The sequence below is a fragment of the Chiloscyllium plagiosum genome, chromosome 4 (genome assembly GCF_004010195.1).
Source record: "Chiloscyllium plagiosum isolate BGI_BamShark_2017 chromosome 4, ASM401019v2, whole genome shotgun sequence".
Lineage (NCBI taxonomy): Eukaryota > Metazoa > Chordata > Chondrichthyes > Orectolobiformes > Hemiscylliidae > Chiloscyllium > Chiloscyllium plagiosum.
Window position 1 is genome coordinate 127089858 of NC_057713.1, and position 25821 is coordinate 127115678.

The 25821-nt window shown below is 39.9% G+C and overlaps 1 protein-coding gene across 6 annotated transcripts in view; it reads left to right on the forward strand.

The window, feature by feature from the left end:
• Positions 1–25821, forward strand: part of stau2 (staufen double-stranded RNA binding protein 2) — a 362332-nt gene that overhangs the window by 261837 nt on the left and 74674 nt on the right. For 3 of the 6 annotated variants that reach the window (XM_043689168.1, XM_043689169.1, XM_043689171.1), the window contains one exon: positions 13684–13797. In XM_043689168.1, the coding sequence (XP_043545103.1) occupies positions 13684–13797 (114 nt within the window). Of the gene's footprint in view, positions 1–13683; positions 13798–16095; positions 16123–25821 lie in introns of those variants that run through there. The other 3 variants (XM_043689170.1, XR_006311520.1, XR_006311521.1) reach the window with 3 other exon arrangements.

The following is a 25821-nucleotide window of genomic DNA, read 5'->3' on the forward strand; positions in this document are numbered from 1 at the left end:
TATCACTTTTGCCTTAAGACCTCTTTTCAAAACATACAAGGACAAAATAACCTCTTAAAGCCACAACATCATCACACTTATGCAGTAAAAATTCTATAGATTTACTACCCACTGAAACAAGAAATTCCTCATCTCTGTCCCAACTGGACAATCCCTGACTCTGAGATTATGCTCTTTGATCCTAGATTGTCCCACAGGGAAACACAATCTCAGCATCTACCCTGTTAAGCCCCCTAAGACTATTATATGTTTCAATAAAAAGCTTTGAGTTTTGGCCCAATCTACTCAACAATCTCCTCAAGAAAATCCTTCTCTATACCTCAAATCAATCTACTGAACCCTGTTTGGACTACCTCCAATGTGAGTGTATCTTTCATTAGATAAGGGAACCAATACTATTTGGAATATTCTAGGTCTGGTCTAACTAATGCCTTATATAGTTTTAGCAAGACTTCCGTCTCTTTATTCTCTATTCCCTTTGAAATGAAGGCCAACATTCCATTATTATTGCCTTCATTATTACCTGCTGAGCTGTGTGCTAGGGTTTTTTTTTATGATTTATACACAAGAACCTCCAACTTCTCCCTCTGCAGTTTTCTGCAGTCTTTCTTCTATTATATAATATGCAGCTCCTCTATTCTTCCGGCTAAAATGCATAACCTCATAATTTTCATTTGTTTCTCTAGCTGTCTCTCTTTTCATAAATAAAGGAGTAACATCTGAAAGTTTCCAATCCAATAACACAACATGTGCTGGAGAAAATTATGACTCATGTAATGATGATTTCATCTCCAATTTGTCTTCATACTTTGGGATAGATGTCATAAGGTTCAGAAATTGTCAGTTGCTGGAAATATCTCTCCTCTAAGTCCCATTAGATTCTCCAGCGCTATCTTTCCTCCACATATTAAATCCAGTAAATTCTTATTATTGTTAATTTATATTTCTTCTCCTTTATCATGGAGATTATTTTAGAATACTACTTTTAACAGTCTTGACAATTCCTTTTGTTGATTATAGTATCAACTCTATTTGCCTTTAATGGACATATATTCCCCATTACCTCTCTCTCTCTCTCTCTCTTTAATAGATGTACAGAAACATTTCTCATTTAGCACTCAAAAAGAAGAAAGTTACAAAACTGATGCAGCACCTGACTTTCCACTCTTTGCTAATCTCTTAACTAAAGCTAATTAAACCAACTAAAGGCTGATTTATCTTCTTCTTTCACTTATATTACTGAACTTCTCCCACCAACACAGCTGCAGCTGAATAATATATGTCTCTGTGTGATAGAATACAAGTGCAGCTGTACTTTGAATTGTTTTATTTGTTTACTTTGTCCTCTTGCAATACATTATGGAATGTAAAATGAGTAGCTTTGCAGTTTGATTCTGCTATTTAATTACTATCAAATATAACAAGTACATAGATACTTTCTAATAGTTTCATTACATCCAGTCAGTATAGAATAGTAGTTTTCTGTTAAATTTTATACTAACTGTAAAGTCGAGTAAACATTCGCCCCAAGGGGACCTCAGTCTTCATATGTATTGCTTCACTTCCAGTCACGCACGTTGCTGCCTCCATTGTTCCCAAGGTCACTGCCATATGAATAAGACATTCAACTACTGTTGATGATTGTTGAGGTATCTACTTGATAAAGATTGGAACAGGTAATGATAAACCATGTCCTGGAATAGGATTAACCTTACAGTGAAGCAACCAGTCTTCACTTGGCAGACAGTAAAGCAAGTATTGTTTTGACCGGCACCATATGAACTGGCACTCTCAATAAACCCTGGCAAAAATCATATATCTGAATTACTGGAAATTTACTATATTACCATTATGTTTGAGTAGTCAGGTGAGGGTGATTAGTGAAAAGGCTTTATGCCAATACATTCTATTTAAAGCATTGTTGCATTATTATTTAAGTGATTATGTCGTATACGAAGTATAACAGTGATGTGTAGATTCCGTGCATTACGTTTCTATTACATACTGTGTGTTTTTACATTGATTATGTGCACCTCCTGACCAACTGGAATAAATGATCAACTGGTGCATTTCTGGTCCCATGGGTGTCAGTTAATAAAAAGTTTGCTGTAGCTATGAAACTTTACCAACAAAAACTTGCATCTGTTTGATGCCTTTCAGATGAGTAAATGTTCCAAGGTGTTTCATAGAAGCATCATAAGACAAAATAGACACTGAATCAGCGAATAAGTCAATGAAAAGGGGTGTCTAAATGCTTGGTCAGAGGTAGGTTTTCCAGAGAAGTAGAGTGGTTTAGGGAGAAAGCTTAAGGCTGTGAATACTCATCAATTAAAATCTTAACTGTCATAAATTGGAAAAAGATGAGAGAAAATTAAATATGAAAAACAATAAACATTTCTTACTTGATCAGACAACAATGCTTCATTGATATATTTATTCCCTGTAAACTTTTTTAATGAGACCAAAAGATTGTGAGGTTTGAAAGTTAACACTAACCGTGGTGATATCTCAATATTGCATTTTTAAATCCTGTAAATGATGGAAGTTTCAGTCATGTTTCACTTTATTACTTATTCTGCAACTGTTATCGACAGCCTGCAAATTCTTTTGGCATTGTCTTAAACACCACAGTGAACAAGCACATTGCTGGGATGAGCTATTGAATTAATAGGTGATTTCAGGTTTTCCTCTTTAACATATTAACCACTGTGAGGCAGCAGTGGTTAGCACTGCTGCCTCACAGCGCCAGAGACCCGGGTTCAATTCCCGCCTCAAGCGACTGACTGTGTGGAGTTTGCACGTTCTCCCCGTGTCTGCGTGGGTTTCCTCCGGGTGCTCCGGTTTCCTCCCACAGTCCAAAGATGTGCAGGTCAGGTGAATTGGCCATGCTAAATTGCCCGTAGTGTTAGTTAAGGGGTAAATGTAGGGGTATGGGTGGGTTGTGCTTCGGTGGGTTGGTGTGGACTTGTTGGGCCGAAGGGCCTGTTTCCACACTGTAATGTAATCTAATCTAATATTTCTCATTGAATACATTTTAATCTTAAAATTGGAAATTTGAGAAGCAATAGTATTCAGTATACTTTATACTGGTAGTAGGAAGAAATCTGATCTTCTCGAAGATAATTAGGGGTAAGCAACAAACATTTTAATTACCTCACACCTTGCCTTTTTTGCACGGGCTTGCACTCAGCATAGTTGACCTATTTTCTGTCATTAACACCTGCCAACATACACTACTCTCCATCTGTATTACTTCACTGATACCATTAGCACTCTCTTTGCCTTTTGCTCTGGGGCAACTTTACCATCTGTTCTACTTGTTCCTCCTCTCCCCTTTTGCTACAGTGTAAAACCCATCAATTTTCCAAAGACTTGAAATGCTCACTTTATTTCTCTCTCTACAGATGCTGTAAGACCTTGCTAAGTTCCTCTAGTACTTTCTGATTTTATTTCAGATCTCCAGCAATCCATAACAATTTGGTTTTATTTCTGTGACTTGGAAATCTATTGCTGTTTCTTCATATCACAGGATCAAAATCCTTGAATTCCTTCCTAACAGTGCTGTGGTGGACTTATCCCCCAAGGCTGCTGCTGTAAGAAGATAGCTCACCACCACCTTCTCATGGGCAATAGAGATGAACAATATATAGTGATCTAATCAGCAATGCTCAATGCGATGATTGAATGTTGGTATTAATTGTTGATGAATGACTTAGTTCCTTAGTTATATAACTGTTGCAGTTATAGAATTTTTAAAAAAGCTGTTTATAATTTGGCTCTGAAGTTTAAGATTGTGAATGTAACATTAGACTATACTGCAAGTATGGAATTAAGTAGCTTCTTGATATGAATAATCTCTCACAAATCTTAGAAATATCGAAAATACTACTGCACTTCTAGATTTTGATCCACTATATATCATATATCTTCTATCCACTATATACTGCTATTTAACTGTACCATACACATCCATTACAAATGAAGATCACTATTATAAGGATGTACCTTAGATGAGATAAGGGGAAACCAATGAATGTGGCATGTGTACATTTTACATTTTTCAGATTGTGTTTGCTAAGGTTGCGGGCAAGAGGTTAATAAACAAATTTAGACCATATGAATTTGGGAGAATATACTGGCATGAGTTAAAAGGCGGTTAATGGACAGGAAACAACAGTTGGAATGAATGGGTTATTTTCAGGTTGACAAGATTTGCCTTATAGAGCACAGGTACACAATCCTTTATCCAAAATTCCGAAATCTGAAAAGCTCCGAAATTCGAAGTTTTATCGTGAGGTTTTTTCTAAATAGCAAGGTTGTTTGGCGTGTGAGCAGGTGACCCATCTCCACACCCACTCGACCCACGTCACGCAGATGTGACTTGGGGGCGTGGCTCAGCATTGGCAGGCGTCAATTGTCTCTCTCAGTGCTCGTACTAGTCACACATGATCTGCTGTTCAGTCATTTTTTTTAATTTCACTGTGAAAATGTCATTTATTCTGAAATCCGAAAAATTCCGAAATCCAAAAATTAACTGGCCCCAAGGATTTTGGATAAAGGATTGTGTACCTGTACTGCATGGATCAGTACTTGGGCCCAGCTCTTCATAAACTATAAAAAAGACTTGAGAGTAGGGATTAAGTATAATATTGGCAAGTTTGCTGCTAATACAAAGCTAGATGGAAGTGTGAATTATGAAAAGGATTCAAAAATGCTTGAAGAGGATTGGGGAACATGCAAAGATTTGATAAATGGAATACGATGTGGAGAAATGAGGTTATCCTCTTTGGTACAGAAAACCGAAATACATATCATCCCATAAATGGTACGGCATGGTGGCTCAGTGCTTAGCACTGCTGCCTCACAGCACCAGGGCTCCAGGTTCAATTCCAGCCTTGGGCGACTGTCTGTGTGGAGTTTTTGCATTCTCCCTGTGTCTGCGTGGGTTTCCTCTGGGTGCTCTTATTTCTTCTCATAGTCAAAATATGTCCAGGTTAGGTGGATTGGCCATACTAAATTTCAGGGAACAGGAGAATCGACGTTTCGGGCATAAGCCCTTCTTCAGGAATGAGGAAAGTGTGCTCAGCAGGCTAAGGTAAAAGGTAGGGAGGAGGGACTTGGGGGAGGGGCGTTGGAAATGCGATAGGTGGAAAGAGGCCAAGGTGAGGGTGATAGGTCAGATAGAGAAGATAGAGGCGGGCAGGTCATTTCAGCTGGTGGTTGAAACTAGGACTAGAGGACATGGCCTCAACATTAGGGGGAGTAGATTTAGGACAGGATGAGGAGGAACTGCTTTTCCCAGAGAGTACTGAATCTATGGAATTCTCTGCCCAAGGACGCAGTAACAGCAGCTTCATTAAATATATTCAAGACACAGTTGGGTGAGTTTTTGCATGGTAGGGAAATTAAGGGTTATGGGGATAATGCAGGTAGGAGGAGCTGAGACGATTGATAGATCAGCCAAGATCTTAATGAATGTCAGAGCAGGCTCAATGGGCCGAAAGGCCTACTCCTGCTTCTATTATTATGATGAGTCCAAGCGTATGTTCTTTGTTGGACTGGACGTGTATTGGTGTAGGAAATTCTTCTGCATGAAATTAAGGAATGCTTGCCCCCCTCTGCCCTTTACAATTCAAGTATCCTGGTTTATATTTCGGTAATTAAAGTTCCCCATTGTTATTTCTCTATATTACGGACATTCTTCTAATTTCCCTGCAGATTTGTTCTTCTGCATTCTTCCCACTTGCTGGGAGCCTATAGACTATACTGAGTGATGTAATTGCTCCTTACCTCGAGCCACATTGATTTAGTTCTTGAATTGAGTCATACAGCATAGAAACAGACCCAATGGTCCAACCAGTCCATGTTGACCATAATCGCAAACTAAACCTGCGCTTGACTCATATCCCTCCAAACATTTCTTATTCATGTACTTATCTAATTGTCTTTTAAACTTTGTAACAATACCCATATCCACCACTTTCTCTGGAAATTCATTCCACACACAAACCTCTTTCTTTGTTTCTAAAAAATAATCCTCATGTCTTTTTTTAAAATTCTTCCTCCTCTCACCTTTAAAAATATCCCCTGTAGTCTTGAAAACTCACCCTATATAAAAGAGAACTGCTATTCATCTTATCTGTACCACTCCTGTACCAACCCAACCACCCTGTGGCTCAACATTTCAATTCCCCCTCCCGCTCCACCAAGGATATGCAGGTCTTTGGATTCCTCCATCGTCAGACCACAGCGAAACGATGGTTGGAGGAAGAACGCCTCATCTTCCGGTTAGGAACCCTCCAACCACAAGGGATGAACTCGGGTTTCACCAGTTTCCTCATTTCCCCTCTCCCCAGCCTGTCTCAGTCAAATCCATCAAATTCAGCACCGCCTTCCTAACCTGCAATCTTCTTCCCGACCTCTCCGCCCCCACCCCAGTCTGACCTATCACCCTCACCTTGACCTCTTTCCACCTATCGCATTTCCGACGCCCCTCCCCCAAGTCCATCCTCCCTACCTTTTATCTTAGCCTGCTAGACACACGTTCCTCATTCCTGAAGAAGGGCTTATGCCCAAAACGTTAATTCTCCTGTTCCCTGGATGCTGCCTGACCTGCTGCACTTTTCCAGCAACACATTTTCAGCTCTGATCTCCAGCATCTGCAGACCTCACTTTCTCCCCATACTAAATTTCCCCCATTGTGTCCAGGGATGCATGGTTTGGGTGGATTATCCATGGGAAATGCAGGGTTACAGGGATAGAGTAGGAGGTGAGTCTGTTTGGGATGCTCTTCAGAGAGTTGGTGTGGACTTGTTGAGGCAAATGGCCTGTATTCACATTGTAGAAATTCTATGGATTCTAAGGGACAGTTGGATAATGTTGAATTTCAAAGGAACTTGGTGTCCTTGTTGATGAGTTATTGCAAGTTTTTATGTAGGCACACCAAGCAATTAAAAACACAAATTGTATGTTTTGGCTTTTATTACAAGAGGATTTGAATACAGGAGTAAAGATGTTCTTACTGGGGATAAATGTGTGCTTTTCTGGTTGGCGATCAGTGACTAGTGGTGCACTTCAGGGATCAGTGTTGGGACCGCAATTATTCACAATTTAAAGGTCTGGCAGATGGAGTACAGTATTAATAAATGTGAAATCATCCATTTTGTTAGGAATAACAGTAAAAAGAACTATTATCTGAATGGTAAAAAATTACAGCATGCTGCTGTGCTAAGGGACCTGGGTTCCTTGTGCATGAATCACAGAAGGTTGTCTGCAGGTGCAACAGGTAATTAAGAAGGCTTGTGGAATTTTGTCCTTCATTGCTAAAGGGATTGAGTTTAAAATCAGGGAGGTTATATTGCAGCTGTAAAGGGTGCTGGTGAGGCCACACCTGGAGGACTGCGTGTAGCTTTGGGCTCCTTACCTGCAAAAGAATGTACTGGCACTGGAGGGGGTGTAGAGGATGTTCACTAGGTTGATTCTGGAGATGAGGGAATTGGCTTATGAGGGGAGACTGAGTACACTGGGATTATGTTCATTGGAATTTAGAAGAATAAGGGGGAGTCTTACAGAAACATATAACATTATGAAGGGATTGGATAAGATAGAAGTAGAGAGGATGTTTTCTACTGGCGGGTGAAACAAGGACAAGGGGGTATAGCCTCAAGATTAGAGGGAACAGATTTAGGACAGAATTGAGGAAAAACTTCTTTACCCAAAGGGTTATGAATCTATGGAATTCTATGCCCAGTGAAGTAGTTGAGGCTTCCTTATTGAATGTTTTTAAAGCTAGCGTAGATAATGTTTTAAACAATAAAGGAATTAAGTGTAATGGTGAGAGGGCGAGTAAGTGAAGCTGAGGCCACAAAAAGATCAGCCAGTTCTGATGTTCTCATGTACTACAGCAATGTGAAACCTTGGTGAGAGGACATCTGGAATTCTATGTGCAATGATATATAATGATGTTCATCAAACTAATTCCTGAGGTGGAGAGATTGTCATATAAGGAATAATTAAATAAACTGGACTTCTATTCTTGAATTTACAAGGAAATAAGATGATCACATTCAAACATACATCATTTTTATGATCATTGTTAGGGTAATTGCAGAAAAGAGATTTTCCCTGGCTGGGGTGAGGTCTAGAACTGGGGAACAGAATCTCAGAATAAGGGATTGGTCATTTAGGTCTTGGATGAGGAGCAATTTATTCACTCATAGGGAATGTTTGGAATTCTCTGCTTAGAGTTCATGAAGGCTTAGTTTTTGAGCATGTTCAAGACCGAGATTGATCAATTTCCACATACTTGAAACTTCAAGAGATAGACTTTGTGTAGGAAAGTGGTGTTGAATTAGAAAATCAACCTGGCCTCATTGAACAGGATTGAAGGGCTCTTGCTCCTATTACTCATATTCTTATGTGATAAAGATAAGAATTGTCAAGGTTAGTTCTGACTTCAGTATATAATCCTGTATCCTTTACAGTGCAATATAACTCCATTTGTTTTGCATGGCAGTCAGATGAAATACAAAGTGACAGTAGACAGTCTAGGGAATGTGCATTTAAATATATTATGATCTTAACTGATATTATCACTGGACAATCTCATTGAAATATCATTTGATAGATCACAGGTTTTTCGTTCTATTTAACAAGATGGTTTTTTTCTCTGAACACACAATAATGTGATTCTACAGGTTTTGTATCAACAATAAAACAGAAGTTTATTATGCAAAGAAAAGTATGGGTAAAATAGAATAAAGAAAGCTACTTACATATGACACATTTGACAGATTTTGAAATACATAATAAAAATACAATTTCATCTATCCCAATACCATCACTTTCTCGCACTCAAATACAAGAGAGACAATTTTTTCTTTATCACCAAAATGTTTAACTTAGCAGTTTATTTTCATTTCCTAATCTTGAGGGTTTGATAGCCTCTTTCTCCATTAGTCATAGAAATGAACTTAGATTTCCTCAGTTTCAAATAACCACTTAAGTCTTAACCAAACACTTATGGTATGGAAAATTCAAGCTAAAATTCTCAAACTGGGGTAAATTATTTCAAAACCATTCTAAACTATCTCCTTCATGTCTAATTTCAACCAGGACCTCTGCAAACTGAAATCAAAAGATTTCAGGCTGTGTGTTTTTTCCCAAAGCATAACAACAACTCTGATCCTTCTAAACAGAGAACACACTAATGATCATCAATGTTTACCTATAAAACTCACCATTAAAACACATTTCCATTACCACCCCAGGAAGTAATTCTCTCATTATAATGATTATTAAAAAATATCATAACCCCAGAAATATAAACATGTTAATCCAAAAAATGGTGTAGTTGTATTGTCACTGAACCAGCAACCCCGAGATCCAGGTGTAATAATCTGGGGACTTGGGTTAGATTCCAACAATAATAGATAGTTGTAATTTGAATTCAGTAAATATCTGGAATTAAAAATTTAATGAAGACAATTGTCGATAGTTGTAAAACTCATTTGGTTCAATAAGGAGAGGAGACCTTTAGTAGAGGAGACCTGCATGAGGTACAGATTCATTGCAATGTGTTGACTATCAGCTCTTCTCTAAAATGGCTGAGCAAGCTAGTCAGTTGAATCAATCGCTAGTAAGTCTCAAAAAAGGAATGAAAACAGACAGAGCACCTAACATTGATTAAGGCACCAGAAACAGCAAACACAACCCTGTTGACCCTGCAAAGTCCATCTCACTCACATCAGGGGACTAATGACAAAATTAAACAAAACATCTAAGCAACTTCACAACAAACAGATTGAATCTAAACTCCTGCAACATTTAGTCATGAATGATGGTGGACAACTAATCTGCTCACTGGAGGAGGAGGAGGCTGCACAAAAATTCCCATCCACCCTCCACAAGGTGAGAGCCCAACACATCAGTGCAAAATATAAAGCTGAAGCTTTGCAATAATTTTCAACCAGAAGTGATGAATGGATGGTCTATCTCTGCCTCCTCCAATGTTTCCCAGCATCACAGATGCCACATTTTGTCAAATCCAGCTTTAATGTCATATTGTCAGGAATGAAGGATTCCAATTATGAGACGCTGGAGTGTAGGAGGTTGAGGGGTGGCCTTATAGAAGTTTATAAAAACATGAGTGTAGGTAAGGTGAATGGCAGTGGTCTTTTCCCTGGGGGGAGGGATTTCAAGATTAGTGGCCTTATTTTTGTCGTGAGAGGAGAGATATTCAAAAAAGACATTGGGGCAACTTTTTGACACAGAGTGGTTTGTATGTAGAATGAACTTCCAGAGGAAGTGATGGATGTGGATACACTTAGAATGTTAAAAGATGTTTGGATAAGTGCATAAATAAATGTTTGGAGGGATATGGGCCAATCATAGGTTGACAGGATTAGTTTAGTTTAGGATTATGGTCAGCATGGACTGATTAGACTGAAGGGTCTGGTCCATGCTATATGACTCTGTGACAGTCACTCTTACCTCACCCCTGGAATTCAGCTCGTTTGTCCACAAGAGGAACCATGTAATGAGGTTAAGAGCTAAGTGGCCCTGGCTGAACCCAAACTGAACATCAGTGACAAGGTTTTTTGATTCACTCCAAGAAATGACTGAAGGCATTGAATATTACAACATTTTGGCAATAGAACTGAAGACTTGTGCTCCAGAACTTGCTGTGTCCATGCCAAGCTGTTCCAATTCAGTTATAACACTGACACCTACCCAACAATGTAGAAAATTGCACAGGTATTTCCTGTACACAAAAAGCAGGACAATTCAACCCAGCAAATTACAATCCCATTAGTCTACATTTAGATTAGATTAGATTACTTACAGTGTGGAAACAGGCCCTTCGGCCCAACAAGTCCACCCTGACCCGCCGAATCACAACCCACCCATACCCCTATATTTACCCCTTTACCTAACACTACGGGCAATTTAGCATGGCCAATTCACCTGACCTGCACATCTTTGGATTGTGGGAGGAAACCGGAGCACCCGGAGGAAACCCACACAGACACGGGGAGAATGTGCAAACTCCACACAGTCAGTCGCCTGAGTCGGGAATTGAACCCGGGTCTCTGGCGCTGTGAGGCAGCAGTGCTAACCACTGTGCCACCGTGCCGCCCACGGTCATCAGTAAAGTGATGAAAAGTGTCAGCAACAACATAACCGAGCAGCATTTACTTAGCAATAACCTACTCACTATATCCTTGACAGTAAAGCTGAATTTGACAACATTTGGCATCAAGGAGCCCAAATCATACTGAAGTCAGTGGGAGTCAGGTGGAAAACTCTCTGCTGTTTGGAGTCATGAATGGTACAAAACAAGATATGGTTGTTTGAGGTTAGTCATCTCAGCTTCAGTACATCTGTAGAAGGATTTGTCAGAATAGTGTCCTAGGCCCAACCATTTTTAGCTGCTTCATCGATTACTTTCTATCCATCATAAGGTCAGAAATGGGGGTAATTGCTGATGATTGCACAATGTTCAACACCATTTGTGACTGAGGCTCTCTGTCAATTGCAGCAAGGACTGTGCAATATCTAGGTTTGACCTGACAATTGACAAGTAACACGCACATCATACAATTGTTAGGAAATTACCATATCCAACAAGAAATAATCTGGCTGTCACAACAATGACTTTCAATGGCATTACCATAACTGGGAGTTACGATTGACTAGAAATTGAACTGGACTAACCAGATAAATAGTATAGCTGCAAGAAAATGGTCAGAGCCGAAGAATCCTGCAACTTTACTGATGACCGTGGGCGGCACGGTGACACAGTGGTTAGCACTGCTGCCTCACAACGCCAGAGACCCGGGTTCAATTCCCGCCTCAGGCGACTGACTGTGTGGAGTTTGCACATTCTCCCCATGTCTGCGTGGGTTTTCTCCGGGTGCTCCGGTTTCCTCCCACAGTCCAAAGATGTGCAGGTCAGGTGAATTGGCCATGCTAAATTGCCCCTAGTGTTAGGTAAGGGGTAAATGTAGGGGTATGGGTGGGTTGCGCTTCGGCGGGGTGGTGTGGACTTGTTGGGCCAAAGGGCCTGTTTCCACACTGTAAGTAATCTAATCTAAGAAAAAGAAACTCACCTACTGAATCACCAAAACCTGTCCACCATCTACAAGACTCAGGTCAATTGTATGATGGGATATTCCACACTTGCCAGGATGAATGTAGCTGCAACAACAACACTGAAGAAGTTGAACACCATCGAGGTCAAAGCATTCCAGTTGTAGCAGCGTGTCCTATTTCTCAGCTGCATTGCAGAAATTCAACAGGCTCCTTAAATAGCACCTTCCAAACTCGTGACTACTCCATCTGGATGGATGAGGGCAGCAGATACATGGAAACACAACCACCTGCAAGTCCCCTCCAATTCACTCACCATCCTGATTGGAAATATATCACCATTACTTCACTGTTATTGGGTCAACATCCTAGAACTCCCTCCCTAATGTCATTGTACCCACAAATGCACTGCAGTGATTCAAGAAGGCGGCTTGTCACCACCTTCTCAAAGGCCAATCGTGAATGGGCAATAAATGCTGGTCCAGCCAGAGTTCCTACATCTCATCTTAAAAAAAATACTCAGACCAAAACCCATACTGCACTTAAAATTCCATTAAATTTTACATTAAAATATATATGAATCATATGCTGTACATCCCAAGTAGGAGAACAAAAAATTGGGAGTCTTTACTAGTTACACAAAATGCCAGAAAGATAAAAACCTTCCCTTACAAAATTGTGAAACAAATACAGATTAACAGCAAATTTTCAGTTGATGGTCAATGTCTTTCTCCTTTCACAGACATGACCACAAACAAATTTACTGTTAAATGTTCAACCATTCAAGAATGTCAGTATGTACATTGTATGGGGGAAATTTTTATAGTTATTTGGATGGAAAATTGATTTACCAAATCATACCTATCTACTCTCTCTGCTTAAGTCTCTAGTGTAATATATTTATTATTATTCCTGATCAACAAGTTTCCTATGGTCCACATTCAAAATGATTTGTTTTGCTTCACGTTAATGGAATAAACATTCAAGTTAGAAGTATGTATTTACTAATAGCTCCATATTTTACCTGTATTTTTGGAATTGCCTCAAATGAAGTAATGGAATCCTATAATGATTAGGTAACCATAGAAACAGAAAATAGGAGCAGGAGTTGGCCATTTGGCCCTTTGAACCTACTCTGCCATTCAATACGACTGATCATTCAACTTCGTACCCAGTTTCTCTTCCTCTTATACCCTTTGATTTTTTTTTCAGCCCTAAGAACTTTACGCACAGGTCCTACAAAACATTCAATGTTTTGGCCTCAGCCTGAGGCAGTAGATAGTTGGGAATTGTCCAAAATCACTGATGACATACCGAAGGGATTAATTTGCTTTGTACCGATGTTAGAACAGTCACATGTAGAAGCAGTTCAAAAGACTATTTTCTATTCAATCCTGCTTTTATCTGGAATTAAAAATCAAGCCCTGTATGTTTTTAATGGAAATAGTATTCACATTGAGGTTCTACTTGTGAAATTTACTTTTATAAAATTGATGCTGAATTCAGTAAAACATTATATTGGAATCATGATAAATGTTGAGCTTGCATGATTAAAAGTTTCATTTTTTGTGTGATGTGTCTTTATTCTTCCAGGTGCAATACAGTGATATGCAGAACGGTAAAGAATGTATGACATACCTGACACTTTCACCTGTGCAAATAACGTTTCATGGCATTGGAAGCTCCATTGAAGCCAGCCGAGATCAGGTAACCAAACATGTAATCTATATTAAAATTGATTGTGTTGATATATCTTTAATTTTCATTTCCTAATGTGTCCATTAAAAGGGCAGGTTAATGATTACAACTTGCAAAGCATCATCATCATCATCTTCTGTGGAATGCTGAAGTGTAAAACCTTGATTTTCTTTTTTCATCCTTTTTGTCCATATACTAACTTCTCTGAATTTTTTACAAGTCATTACAGAGGAATTGGTATATGAACAAAAGTGCGAGTTTTACACCAGAGTTGGAAACATTATAGAAATTGTACCTGTATTGAAATCTTGCTATTCCTTGAACTAATTACAGTAAAATACTATCAAGATAAAATCATTTCCATTTCAGCATTCAGATAAGAGGACTAGATTCATTGTTGATCCTTACTGAAGCGTGAAATTAACTCCATAGAAGATAGAGTCTACTGTGCTCATATGTTATAATTCTAAAGCTTCATATTCTGTTGAAGGTTTTTCATTACGGCTAATAGATTTATTATTGTATATTGTAAATGAGTAACAATTTTCATTATGATGATAAATGATTTGTTAAATATACCTGGCTTTTGAAATTAGTGTTGCATGAAGAATGCTTGAATTAAATTGGTGCCAGAAAGATTGGAAAATTGCCCTGTCCCCTCAAACCCTGTTCCAATGAAACAAAATCGCCATTCACTTCCAGTCATAAGAGTGGCCAATATAGATTTGTAATTGGCTTTTGATATCAGTCATCTGTGCACCAGAGATCTAATACTTTCAGGGAAAAGGGACAAGGGCAGTTGCTCAAATATAATTAATGGTTTGTCCCTTCCCCTCCCGTCTCCCTACCCCAGTCTTCCAATAGTATGGTTAAAGACTGGAAAAGCTAATCATTAAATGTATAAGAAATAGGTTTGACAATTAGTTACCTAAGATGAAATTAGTGATTACAGGTGCTGAAAATTCCTTAGGTTATTGGTCTAAATGTGTTCTTTTGAGGTGGTTTAAGTTTGTTAAAATACCAGTCAGGATTAGTTAAAAATTAGAACAAAATTGTAACATTTAGGTAATCATTTTCCATTAAACTATACTATTCTGTTTAAGAAGGCTTTTCACATCAAAAATTGTTAAACCCAGTAACAAGGTTCTCGGTATATAAACATTTTGAGATTGTGAATTATTGGGGAGAATGGGAGAAAAGCAAGAACTGCATGACTGAATGACGAGATGGTAATGTTTTCAAAAGTGTAGTACTTCACTGAGTATGGATAGTACTTGCTGCAGTCCTGATGCAGCTTGCTTTTCATGTTATTTAAAATATAGGTGTAACTTCTAATGCTTGTAAATCACTCAGCTGTGACAAAATATCTTTTCATAGAATTGTTCTGGTTAATTTGACTGGATCTAGTATAGTCATAGTATCCCTACAGTGTGGAAAGAGGCCATTTGTTGCAATAAGTCAGCATCAACTCTCTGAAGAGCATCCCAACCAGAACCAGACCCCCTACCCTATCCTTGTAACCCAGCGTTTACCCCATGGCTACTTCACCTAGCCTGCACAGCTAGTCACTATGGGTAATTTAGCATGGCCAATCCACCTAACATGCATATCTTTGGACTGTGGATGGAAACCGGAGTACCCAGAGGAAACCCACACAAACACAAGGAAAATGTACAAACTTCACACACAGTCGCCCAAGGCTTGAATCAAACCTGGGTCTCTCGCGCTGTGAGGCAGCAGTGCTAACCACTGAGCCACCTAGTCATTAGCTAAATTGGAATCTGGAGGAAATGTTAATAAATGATTCGTCATCAGAATAGTTTGGATGCAATTAAATTAGTCATATTTGTCTTATAAACACTTTATTATGTTCTACTATTTCGCCAGTGTATTTCACTTCTGCAAAGATTTAAAAGCATTTACAATCCAGCTTTTTCCTATACTAAGAAAAACTCTCAATTTTTCTACTCCTCTTGATGGTACGATGTTTGTTTTAACATCATTCTTAAGTGATGGCATCAGATCTAAATAACATTGCTTTCATCTTTATCCTTGAGCTTCGCAAGAAAATTAAACCTTTTTCTGTGTTGATATTTGGCCTCGTCTATTTTTACATCTGATCTCCCTAAGCCACACAGTAACAGTGCTTGACAGGACAGAAAGACAAATTCCTCACAGTCTCCTATGGTGCTATACCCAGTAAGACAGTAGTGAGGAAACCATTTTATCATATTTGCTGTGTGTGAAATTGTGGATCCCAATACGACTATATCATTAAACCACTATTTCACATTTTTTCTTGCTTAGTTCCATTTGTGACCAGTTCTGATTTGTCTCCCCTGCTCTCCACCAAACCTCAACCCCTAAAACAATCAGGAGGCATTCCACATGCTGAATATTTGGATCTTCAATTTAGAACCTGAGCTGCACAGAACAATAAAGTATATTTACTGTATCTATCAATGATACTGAAGTGTTTTCCTTAATCATCATGTGGAAAACAAGCAAAAATATTTAGTTCTTAAAAGTGTAAAATAATAAAGATATGTTTTGTGAAAAAAAAGATTAAGTTTGTTGCATGGTCTGCTGACACCTGTTTATTATCCGGACAGTCACTGACAGTTCTGATTCATGACTGAGTGACTGCTGGACTGGTCTTCAAGTGAACCCTGTGGAGATCTCTTCTACCACCTACTGAATGCAGATTGTTTGAAGTTTCTTTTAAACATTTCTGAGACATTAGTGCAGCAGGACACCTCCAAAGGGGTTCTTAATGTCACTAAGTCAGCAGCTGTTGAAATCTTTACACTCTGGACTGAGGCTTCTCTTTTCTTTAAAGTCTGCATTTCAGTTAAAATTGCTGATAGTGACTTACTTTAGTTAGATAAAATAAGCCAAAATAAATCTATTGTGAGAAAAACATCTTTATTTTTTATATTTGTGCATAATGCAATAGTAAATCTTAATATATCTTCCATAATTCACATTTCCAAAAGAAATGTTAATATACTATTAAAGTGTATAATTTCAGAGAAATTGTGAGCACTCATCACAATCAGAAGGACTTGGTGTACTGTGAAACTAACAATTGTGCTCATAATACTCAATATTGTGGAAAACCTGCATTTCAGAATTCTGAATGCATAAGTCTAAGTTTAAGAAGTATTATTTAAAGCAGAGTAACTGACTTTTAGAGACTATATTAAGGGATGATTCTGACCAGGGAGGGATAATGTTGGCAAACCTATAAGACCGGGGGGATGGGGAGTGCTGGTGAAGCTGGCAAATGTGAGAGTGTTGGGAATGGGCTGCCGACAGTGCAATGTGCAAAGATTGATGATCCAGAAAATGGAACAAACAGCAAACACTAGACAACCTAGAATGCAAGACAGTGGCTCTGCTATGAGATAGTCCCAGAAGAGCGGAGATGATTGGTAGCCCTGATTTAAAGGGCATTTAGTAATTAATGGTAATTATTGCAATCTGTCATCAAAGTGTGCAGAGCAGTGTAAAGCATCAGTGCAGATATACTAAACTGACCACCTAAAGCTGTTTTATGTTAGACAATTAAAATGGGGAGGAATTTGTTATTTCCAGTTGTTTTCCCTATTTGCAGCAAAAATGTCCTTTTGTATAGATTTATGGCTCAAAGCTACAAGTCTCTGGACCGTCAGTGATGGGACAGATGTTGGCAGTTACATGTCAGGACCTCGTGGAGCTCCCACACACAGATATAGATGGAAAATGTTTGACAAATTTAACCTTCCAATGGGCTAAATCCTGGCTGCCCCGGACCCTCTCCAAATGTCTGTCACCCAGAGCTTAGACCTGATACATGGGATTTGTGTGGTAAGCCCATGTTAGCTCAACAGAACAACACAACCTCTGACTACTATCTCAAACATGCGACTAACCACCCCCAAACTGAGCTGATTCAACTAGCCCCCTCGCACTGCCAACCTCAACTCTTGTAGAATCAACCCCAACTCTTGTAGGACCCTCAACTACCTCTCCAACCAGATCCAATAACCAACAAATCACTGCCCCACAATTACGTTACTACTCTCTGAATCTAATTACCAGCCTCACTCACTTATCCACCTATCATTTGCCCACCCACTTACCTAGTTATTCACCCATTCACTGACCCACAATCATTCATTGGAAGACTTGAGACATCGGTTAATCTGTCTGAAGGCTTTAGCTACTGTTGTAAAAAGGTGGTGTATTTACCTTTTTCTGATTAAACTTTCCTCACTGAACTTTGCCTGGAGAACCTATGCTACTCACATTTGCTTCAGGCGGGATTGGACGACACAAATGGAAATAAGGTAGAAATAAGTTGCCACCCAGGTAAATAGTGCGGTGAAGAAGGCATATGGTGTACTGGCTTTTATTGGTAGAGGAATTGAGTTCCAGAGTCCTGAGGTCATGTTGCAGTTGTATAAGACTCTGGTGAGGCCACATCTGGAGTATTGTGTGCAGTTTTGGTCGCCATACTATAGGAAGGATGTGGAGGCACTGGAACGGGTGCAGAGGAGGTTTACCAGGATGTTGCCTGGTATGGTAGGAAGTTCGTATGAGGAAAGGCTGAGGCACTTGGGGTTGTTTTCATTGGAGAAAAGAAGGTTTAGGGGTGACTTGATAGAGGTGTACAAGATGATTAGGGGTTTAGATAGGGTCGACAGTGAGAATCTTTTTCCACGTATGGAGTCAGCTATTACAAGGGGGCATAGCTTTTAAATTAAGGGGGGGTAGGTATAAGACAGATGTTAGGGGTAGGTTCTTTACTCAGCGAGTCGTGAGTTCATGGAATGCCCTGCCAGTAGCAGTGGTGGACTCTCCCTCATTATGGGCATTTAAGCGGGCATTGGATAGGCATATGGAGGATAGTGGGCTAGTGTAGGTTAGGTGGGCTTGGATCGGCGCAACATCGAGGGCCGAAGGGCTTGTACTGTGCTGTATTCTTCTATGTTCTATGTTCTATTATGAGGGGGAGAAAACCCATACAGCAGTGTTGCCTTTGACAAAAAAGATGTGGACCTCTGTCATAAATGAAAAATATTAAGATCCTTCTTGCCTATGCTTAGAGTAAATTAGACATGCATCCAAACATTTTATACCTATACTTCTAATCTCATTGGCTAGTCTCTTTAATTCCTAACTGCTGCATCTTGATTGCTGAATGGTCATACAGTGTCTATATCCAGACAGCATTATAAGCAAGCTATACAAGTTGAGAATTTAGAGTTTAAATTTCATGTACTGTACCTTCACAAAGTTGGCATACTACTTTAGGTGTGTCTGGTGCTGCTTTTGACATGCATGCCTTCCTGAACCAAGGTTGGTTTTCTGACTTTATGATACTGTAGAATGAGAGGCTTCATCTCTTTCAGTACAACAAAAATCACTTCCACCAATATTGCCATGAACAGTTGCATGTGCAACAGATAAATCCGAGAGGTGAAATCCAGTAGATCTTTCCTTCTTGGTTTCCTCACTACCTGCCACAAAGCCAGTCCGGAATGTATGTTATCCAGGATTTAACCAGCTCAGTCAGCAGGAGTGATCAGAAGCCACAATTGCTGATGAGAATTTGATTTCCCCACCCAGAGTTTTTTCCAAATCATGTTCAACATAGAGAAGGACTGATTTATCAGCTGAGGGAGGATGGTAGGTGGTGATCACTGAGAGGTTTTCCTTGCCTGTGTTTGACCCAAAGCCTCTGGCCCTGGGGTGGGAAGTCCAGAACTAGAGGACATAGGTTTAGGGTGAGAGGGGAAAGATATAAAAGGGACCTAAGGGACAACTTTTTCACGCAGAGGTTGGTGTGTGTGTATGGAATGAGCTGCCAGAGGAAGTGGTGGAGGCTGGTACAATTGCAACATTTAAAAGGCACCTGGATGGATATATGAATAAGCAGGGTTTAGAGGGATAAATGGGCCAAATGCAAACAAATGTGACTAGATTAGATTGGGATATCTGGTCGGCATGGATGAGTTGGACTGAAGGGTCTGTTCTGTGCTAACCATCTCTATGACTCTATGACCACTCAGCAGTCAATTACAGGAGTACTACCTCTTTCAGAATGTTTTCTCATTTATGACAAAGGCTTACATCTTCCAGTCAGAGGTCTACTGTCCTGATAGGTCTACTGTCAATGTTAAGGATTCCCAAGGCAACTTCCACCTGACTATACACCACTGTGTTGCCACATCTGGTGGGTATGTGCTGCTGATGTCCCGGGAATGGTAATGATAGAGTCTGGGAATTTGACTATAGGTATGATACAATGGACATGACAATGTTAAACTGTGTTAGATGAGTTTGTAGGCCAGATTTCATTATTCTACCACAAGCTCCCAGATTTTAGTAATAACTTTGTACCTCCTGTACATTAGTGCCATGTTGTTCACCCAGTGTCACCATATCTAGGCACGATGTGGAGCGCCTGTGTTGGAGTGGGGTGGACAAAGTCAGAGGTCACAAAACACCAGTTTATAATCCAGTAGGTTTATTTGAAATCACAAGCTTTCAGAGCACTGCTCCTTCGTCAGGCGAATTCTAGGTGAAGACCCTATCTAGGCATATGTGAGGACCCACCAATGTAATTGTATCTGCTTTGGTGGACAGAACACTTATAAGGTGTGGTAGCATTCTATTAGAGCTCTAATACAACTTGAGAGAAGTGGTGGCGTAGTGTTAAGATCAATAGACTAGTAATCCTGAACCCTAGACAAATGTTCTGGGGACATGGTTGAATTCCACATGGCAGGTGGTGAGGTTTGAATTCAGTAAAAATCTGGAATAAAATGTAAGCCGAATTGCAAATCCCATCTGGTTCACTAATGTCCTTTAGGGAAATAAATCTGCCATTTCCACTCACTTGGTCTGCACGTGACTCCAGAATCACAAGAAAGTGGTTGACCGTTAACTGCCCTCTGACAATTGGAAATGCCAATAAATATTGGCAATGCCCATGTCGAATGTAGGAATAAAGAATACTCTTGATGGCAAGGGAAATGAACTTATTGACGCAAGCTCTGCACTGTGGGAAACACATGAAAAGATATCATGATTTGATCATGGAGAGCAGAAATCTTTCCTGCGCTGAGGCTATATCCGTCTGTCCAGCATGGTGATCTACCATGCTCCGTGCTTAATCAGCACATTGCTGTTCTCTGATCACTATCTCCACTATAAATATCCATCTCACTATGCATGGTTTCCTCATTACCTATGGTCCTAGCAGAGTCTATTGCCTTTGTTTCTGCTGCGAACATTGCAGGTAGAGGACCCTCCCCTCATTCAAAGCCCTGTTTTAGGCGTTATGAGTTAAATTATCCTGTAATGAGGAACAAGAACATAGTAAAACATGGTGCCTGCTTCTATAATCCTGTAAAATGTGAATGTATGGTGACAGGTCCTCAGCAGCACTCTGTTTGAAATTCTCTGTGGCTCTTTGGCTGGAATGACTGCTGGAGGATGAATAAACACAGTCTATCCTCGACATTAGACCATAAGAAATAGGAACAGGAATAAGCCATTTGGCCTCTTGAGCCTGTTCTTCCAATCAGTAAGATCATAGTTGATACAATATTCCTCATGTCCAGTTTTATGCCTTTTCCTTACAATTCTTGATTTCCCTACTGATCAAGAAGCTCTCTATCCTAGTCTTAAATATACTCAAGGACTCTGTCCCCACAGCTCTCTGTAGCAAAAAATTCCAAAGACTCTCAATCCTCTGAGAGAAGAAATTACTCCTTATTTCAGTCTGAAATTGGCGCCCCTTTATTCTGGAACTGTGCCTTCTGGTCCTTGACTGTCAAGTGAGGGGAAACATCCTTTCAGCATTCACTCTGTCAGGCCCCTTATGAATGCTAAATGTTTCAACAAGATCACCTCTCATTGTTCTAACTCTGTTGAATAGAGTTCCAACCTGTTCAGAAACTAGGAGAAAGTGAGGACTGCAGATGCTGGAGAGTCAGAGTCAAAAAGTGTGGCGCTGGCAAAACACAGTAAGCCAGGCAGCATCCGAGCAGCAGGAGAGTCGATGTTTCGGGCATAAACCTTTCATCAGGAATGGGCACGTTGACTCTCCTGCTCCTCGGATGCTGCCTAACCTGCTGTGCTTTTCCAGTGCCACACTCTCAATTCCTAAGCTGTTCAGCCTTTGTTCCCAAGACAATTCTTCCATACCCCAGGATCGTTCTAGTGAAACTGAATAGTATTCACTTTGCCAAAGCATGTCAGGTTATTGAACCTCTTCTGATACTGAATCCAATATCTGCAGGCTGCACTTCTTCCTTTTTGTGTCAGTAATGTTCCTCCTTGCCTGTCTTTCTAGATAAGAGGTCTCTATCAGCCACCCGCCAGAAACAGCACTTTCCCAGTCTCCATCACTTTTTCCAGGAGGACTTCCCATTCTGTATCAGGAAATCAAGGGCTATCATGCCCTGAATTTCAAGATTCTGACTCTCTAGATCACATTTAAATTCAAGTCTCCTCAGCTTTTCCAGTGTTTGTTCAAAATATTGATAGGTACAGTATGAATTGTAATGCAACCTGTTTGCCATTAAATGGATGAATGTCTGAGATTTAGTAGCAGTTGATGAAATAGTGCATTTAGTTTACAGAAATGCATTGATTGTATGCGACTAGAGCTTCAATCACAGCAGCAAATGGCATTCAATTCCATTTCTTGCTCCTGCAGTGAAAATGTAGCACTTCAAATCTGAAGAGGCTCATGTTTTCAAGGGCAACAAAGAATAGGCAGTAAAAAATAAAAGGCAAGTCTTCAATATTTGAAAAAGACAAACAACATTGAATATGTCAGATAGAAAGCGTTTCCAAAATTGCCCATATTCCGAAGAAAATTCTAAAAAACTTTTCATCAGGAGTCATTCAGTGATGATTAGAATTGTAGGCCTTGGATAGTTTATTTTTCCTTTCCAGAGCTTACAGTGCTGAGGCTCATTGTGTGGTAATACTATGGCTTTATGAGGTACATTTTGTCCTGGTTATTATTATGAAGAAAGGTTGACGTAGCTCCCAAAGCCAGGTGAGGCATTTATTTTTAGTTGAAATAATAGAAACAGCCTGAATGGTTGGAGTCAAGCTCCCACAGAACTGGGATTTTTTTTTAGTTTTAACCTTCTCTAGCAGCTGCTAGGGTCTTGAAGCTGGATTTGGAAGCTCCTATTCCTCTCTCTGTTACAGCTAAAAGCTGGGGTTCTCTTCCTGCTGCTAGAATTGTATGTGAGACAATCTATTTTACTGAATTTGCCTTTGCAAAGGGTGTGTTTATGGGATATTACTGTATTGGAACAGTTACTATTTAGTAGTTAAATAATCTATTATTCTGTTAAGTTTTCCAGTAGAATTAAGTTATTCCAATTATTTGTTTTGTTGTCTTTTATCTATAGTGTATGAATAAAGTGTGTTTTGCTTCAAAATTAGTAGTTTGATCAGTTGAATTTAATCTGAAATGGAATACCTGGCACTTGCCTTTAAAATAAGAAAAAGTTAAGGTCTGCGCTATCTTCTTCATATATTTTGAGGGTTTTTGGTCTGGTCCATATCAATTCTTCTACCCTGACAGAGAACAGTCAACTTGTCCAAATATTTGTACCTTGGACCTTTTCCCGCTGTTCTTTCTACTCTGCCCTGCTTAAGACTATAAGACACAGGAGCAGAAGAGGCCATTCTACCCACAACTTAGCTGCCCCACATTTATCAAGTCCCCTAAAGTCTTAAAGAAAAACAGAAATTGCTGGAGAAACTCAGCAGGTCTGACAGCATCTGTGAGGAAAAAGAAAGCAGAGTTATTGTTTTGAGTCCAGTGATCCTTCTTTAGAACTCTAAGAATTTTCTGTTCCAATGAGGTTGCCCTTTTTCTCAATTCTATTGAGTACAGGCCCAACCTACCAACCTCTCCTCGTAAGCTAATCACTCCATTCCTGGTATCAGCCTAGTGAGACGTCTCTAAATTTTTTTAAAAATTCACTTTTGGAACATATGCATCACTGGCTGGGCCAGTAATTATTGCCTGCCCCTAGTTACCCTCAAGAAAATGTTGCTGAGCTGTCTTCTTGAACTGCTACATTCCATGTGCTGTAGTTTGACCCACAATGCCCCTAGGCAGGAATTCCAGGATGTTTACTCTGTGACAGTGAAAGAATAGAACAAGGAACAAAGAAAATTTACAGCCCAGGAACAGGCCTTTTGGCCCTCCAGCCTGAGCCGATCCAAATGTACTGTCTAAACCTGTCAGTCAATTCCTAAGCATCTGTATCCCTCTGCTCCCCACCTACTCATGCATTTTTCCAGACGCATCTTAAATGAATCTACCGTGCCTGCCTCTACCACCTCTGCTGGCAACATGTTCCAAACACCCACCACCCTCTGTGTGAAGTACTTACCGCGTGTATCCCCCTTAAACTTTCCACCTCTCACCTTGAAAGCATGACCTCTCATTATTGAATCCTTCACCCTGGGAAAAAGTTTGTCTCTCTCCACCCTGTCTACACCCTTCATAACTTTGTAAACCTCAGTCAGGTCCCCCCTCATCTTTTTTCTAATGAAAATGAACCTAACCTACTCAACGTTTCTTCATAGCTAGCACCTTCCATACCAGACAACATCCTCGTAAACCTTCTCTGCATCCTCTCCAAAGCGTCCACATCCTTTTGGTAATGTGGCGACCAGAACTGTACACAGTATTCTAAATGCAGCCGAACCAATGTCTTGTACAATTTTAACATGACTTGCCAGCTCTTATACTCAATACTCAATGAAGGCAAGCATACTATCTGCCTTCTTGACCACTCTATCCACGTTTGCAGCAACCTTCAGGGTACAATGGACGTGCACTCCCAGATCTCTCTGCCCATCAACTTTTCCCAAGGCTCTTCCATTCATTGTATAATTCGCTCTAGAACTAGTCTTGTCTAAATGCATTACCTCACATTTTTCTGGATTGAAAACCATCTGCCACTTTTCCGCCCAACTTTCCAGTCTATCTATATTCTCTGACAGTCCCTTATGCTTTCTGCTACTCTACCAATCTTCATGTCATCTGCAAACTTGCTGATCATACAAACAGTGCCCTCTTCTAGATCAGTTATGTATATTACAAACAACAGTATTACAACAAACTGACCCCTGTGGAACACCACTGGTCACCTTCCTCCATTTCAAGAAACTCCCTTCAACTACTACTCTCTGTCTCCTGTTGTTCAACCAGTTCTTTATCGACCTAGCTAGAACACCCTGCACACCAAGTGACTTCACTTTCTCCATTAATCTACTATGGGGAACCTTATCAAACGCCTTACTAAAGTCCATGTATATGACATCAACAGCCCTTCCTTCATCTATCAACTTGGTCACTTCCTCGAAGAACTCTATTAAGTTGGTAAGGCACAATCTCCCCCGCACAAAACCATCTTGCCTATCACTGATAAGCCCATTCCTTTCTGAATATAAATAGATCCTATCCCTCAGTATCTTCTCCAGCAACTTTCCCACCACTGACGTCAGGCTCACTGGTCTATGGTAATATATTTCAGGATGGTGAATGGCTTGGAGGGGAAATTGCAGCTGATTGTATTCCCATGTATCTTCTTCCATTGTCCTTCTAGATGGAAGTGGTCATGAGTTTTTAAGGTACTGTCTAAGGATCTTTGGTAAACCTCTACATTGCATCTTGTAGTTAATACACACTGCTGCTACTGAGCATTGGTGGTGGAGTGAGTGGATGCTTTTAGATGTAATGCCTAATAAGTGGGCTGATTTGACCTGGATGACATCAAGCTGCTTGAGTATTGTTGGAGCTGCACCCATCCAGGTCAGTGCGGAATATTCCATCATATTCCTCACGTATGCCTTGTAGATGGTGGACAGGCTTTTGGGAGTCAGGAGGTGAGTTACTCGCTGCAATACTCGTTGTTGTAGGATCTATGTTTAAGTGCTGTGTATAGTTGAGTTTCTGATCAGTGATAACGCCCAGGATTTGATAGTGGGGGATTCAGT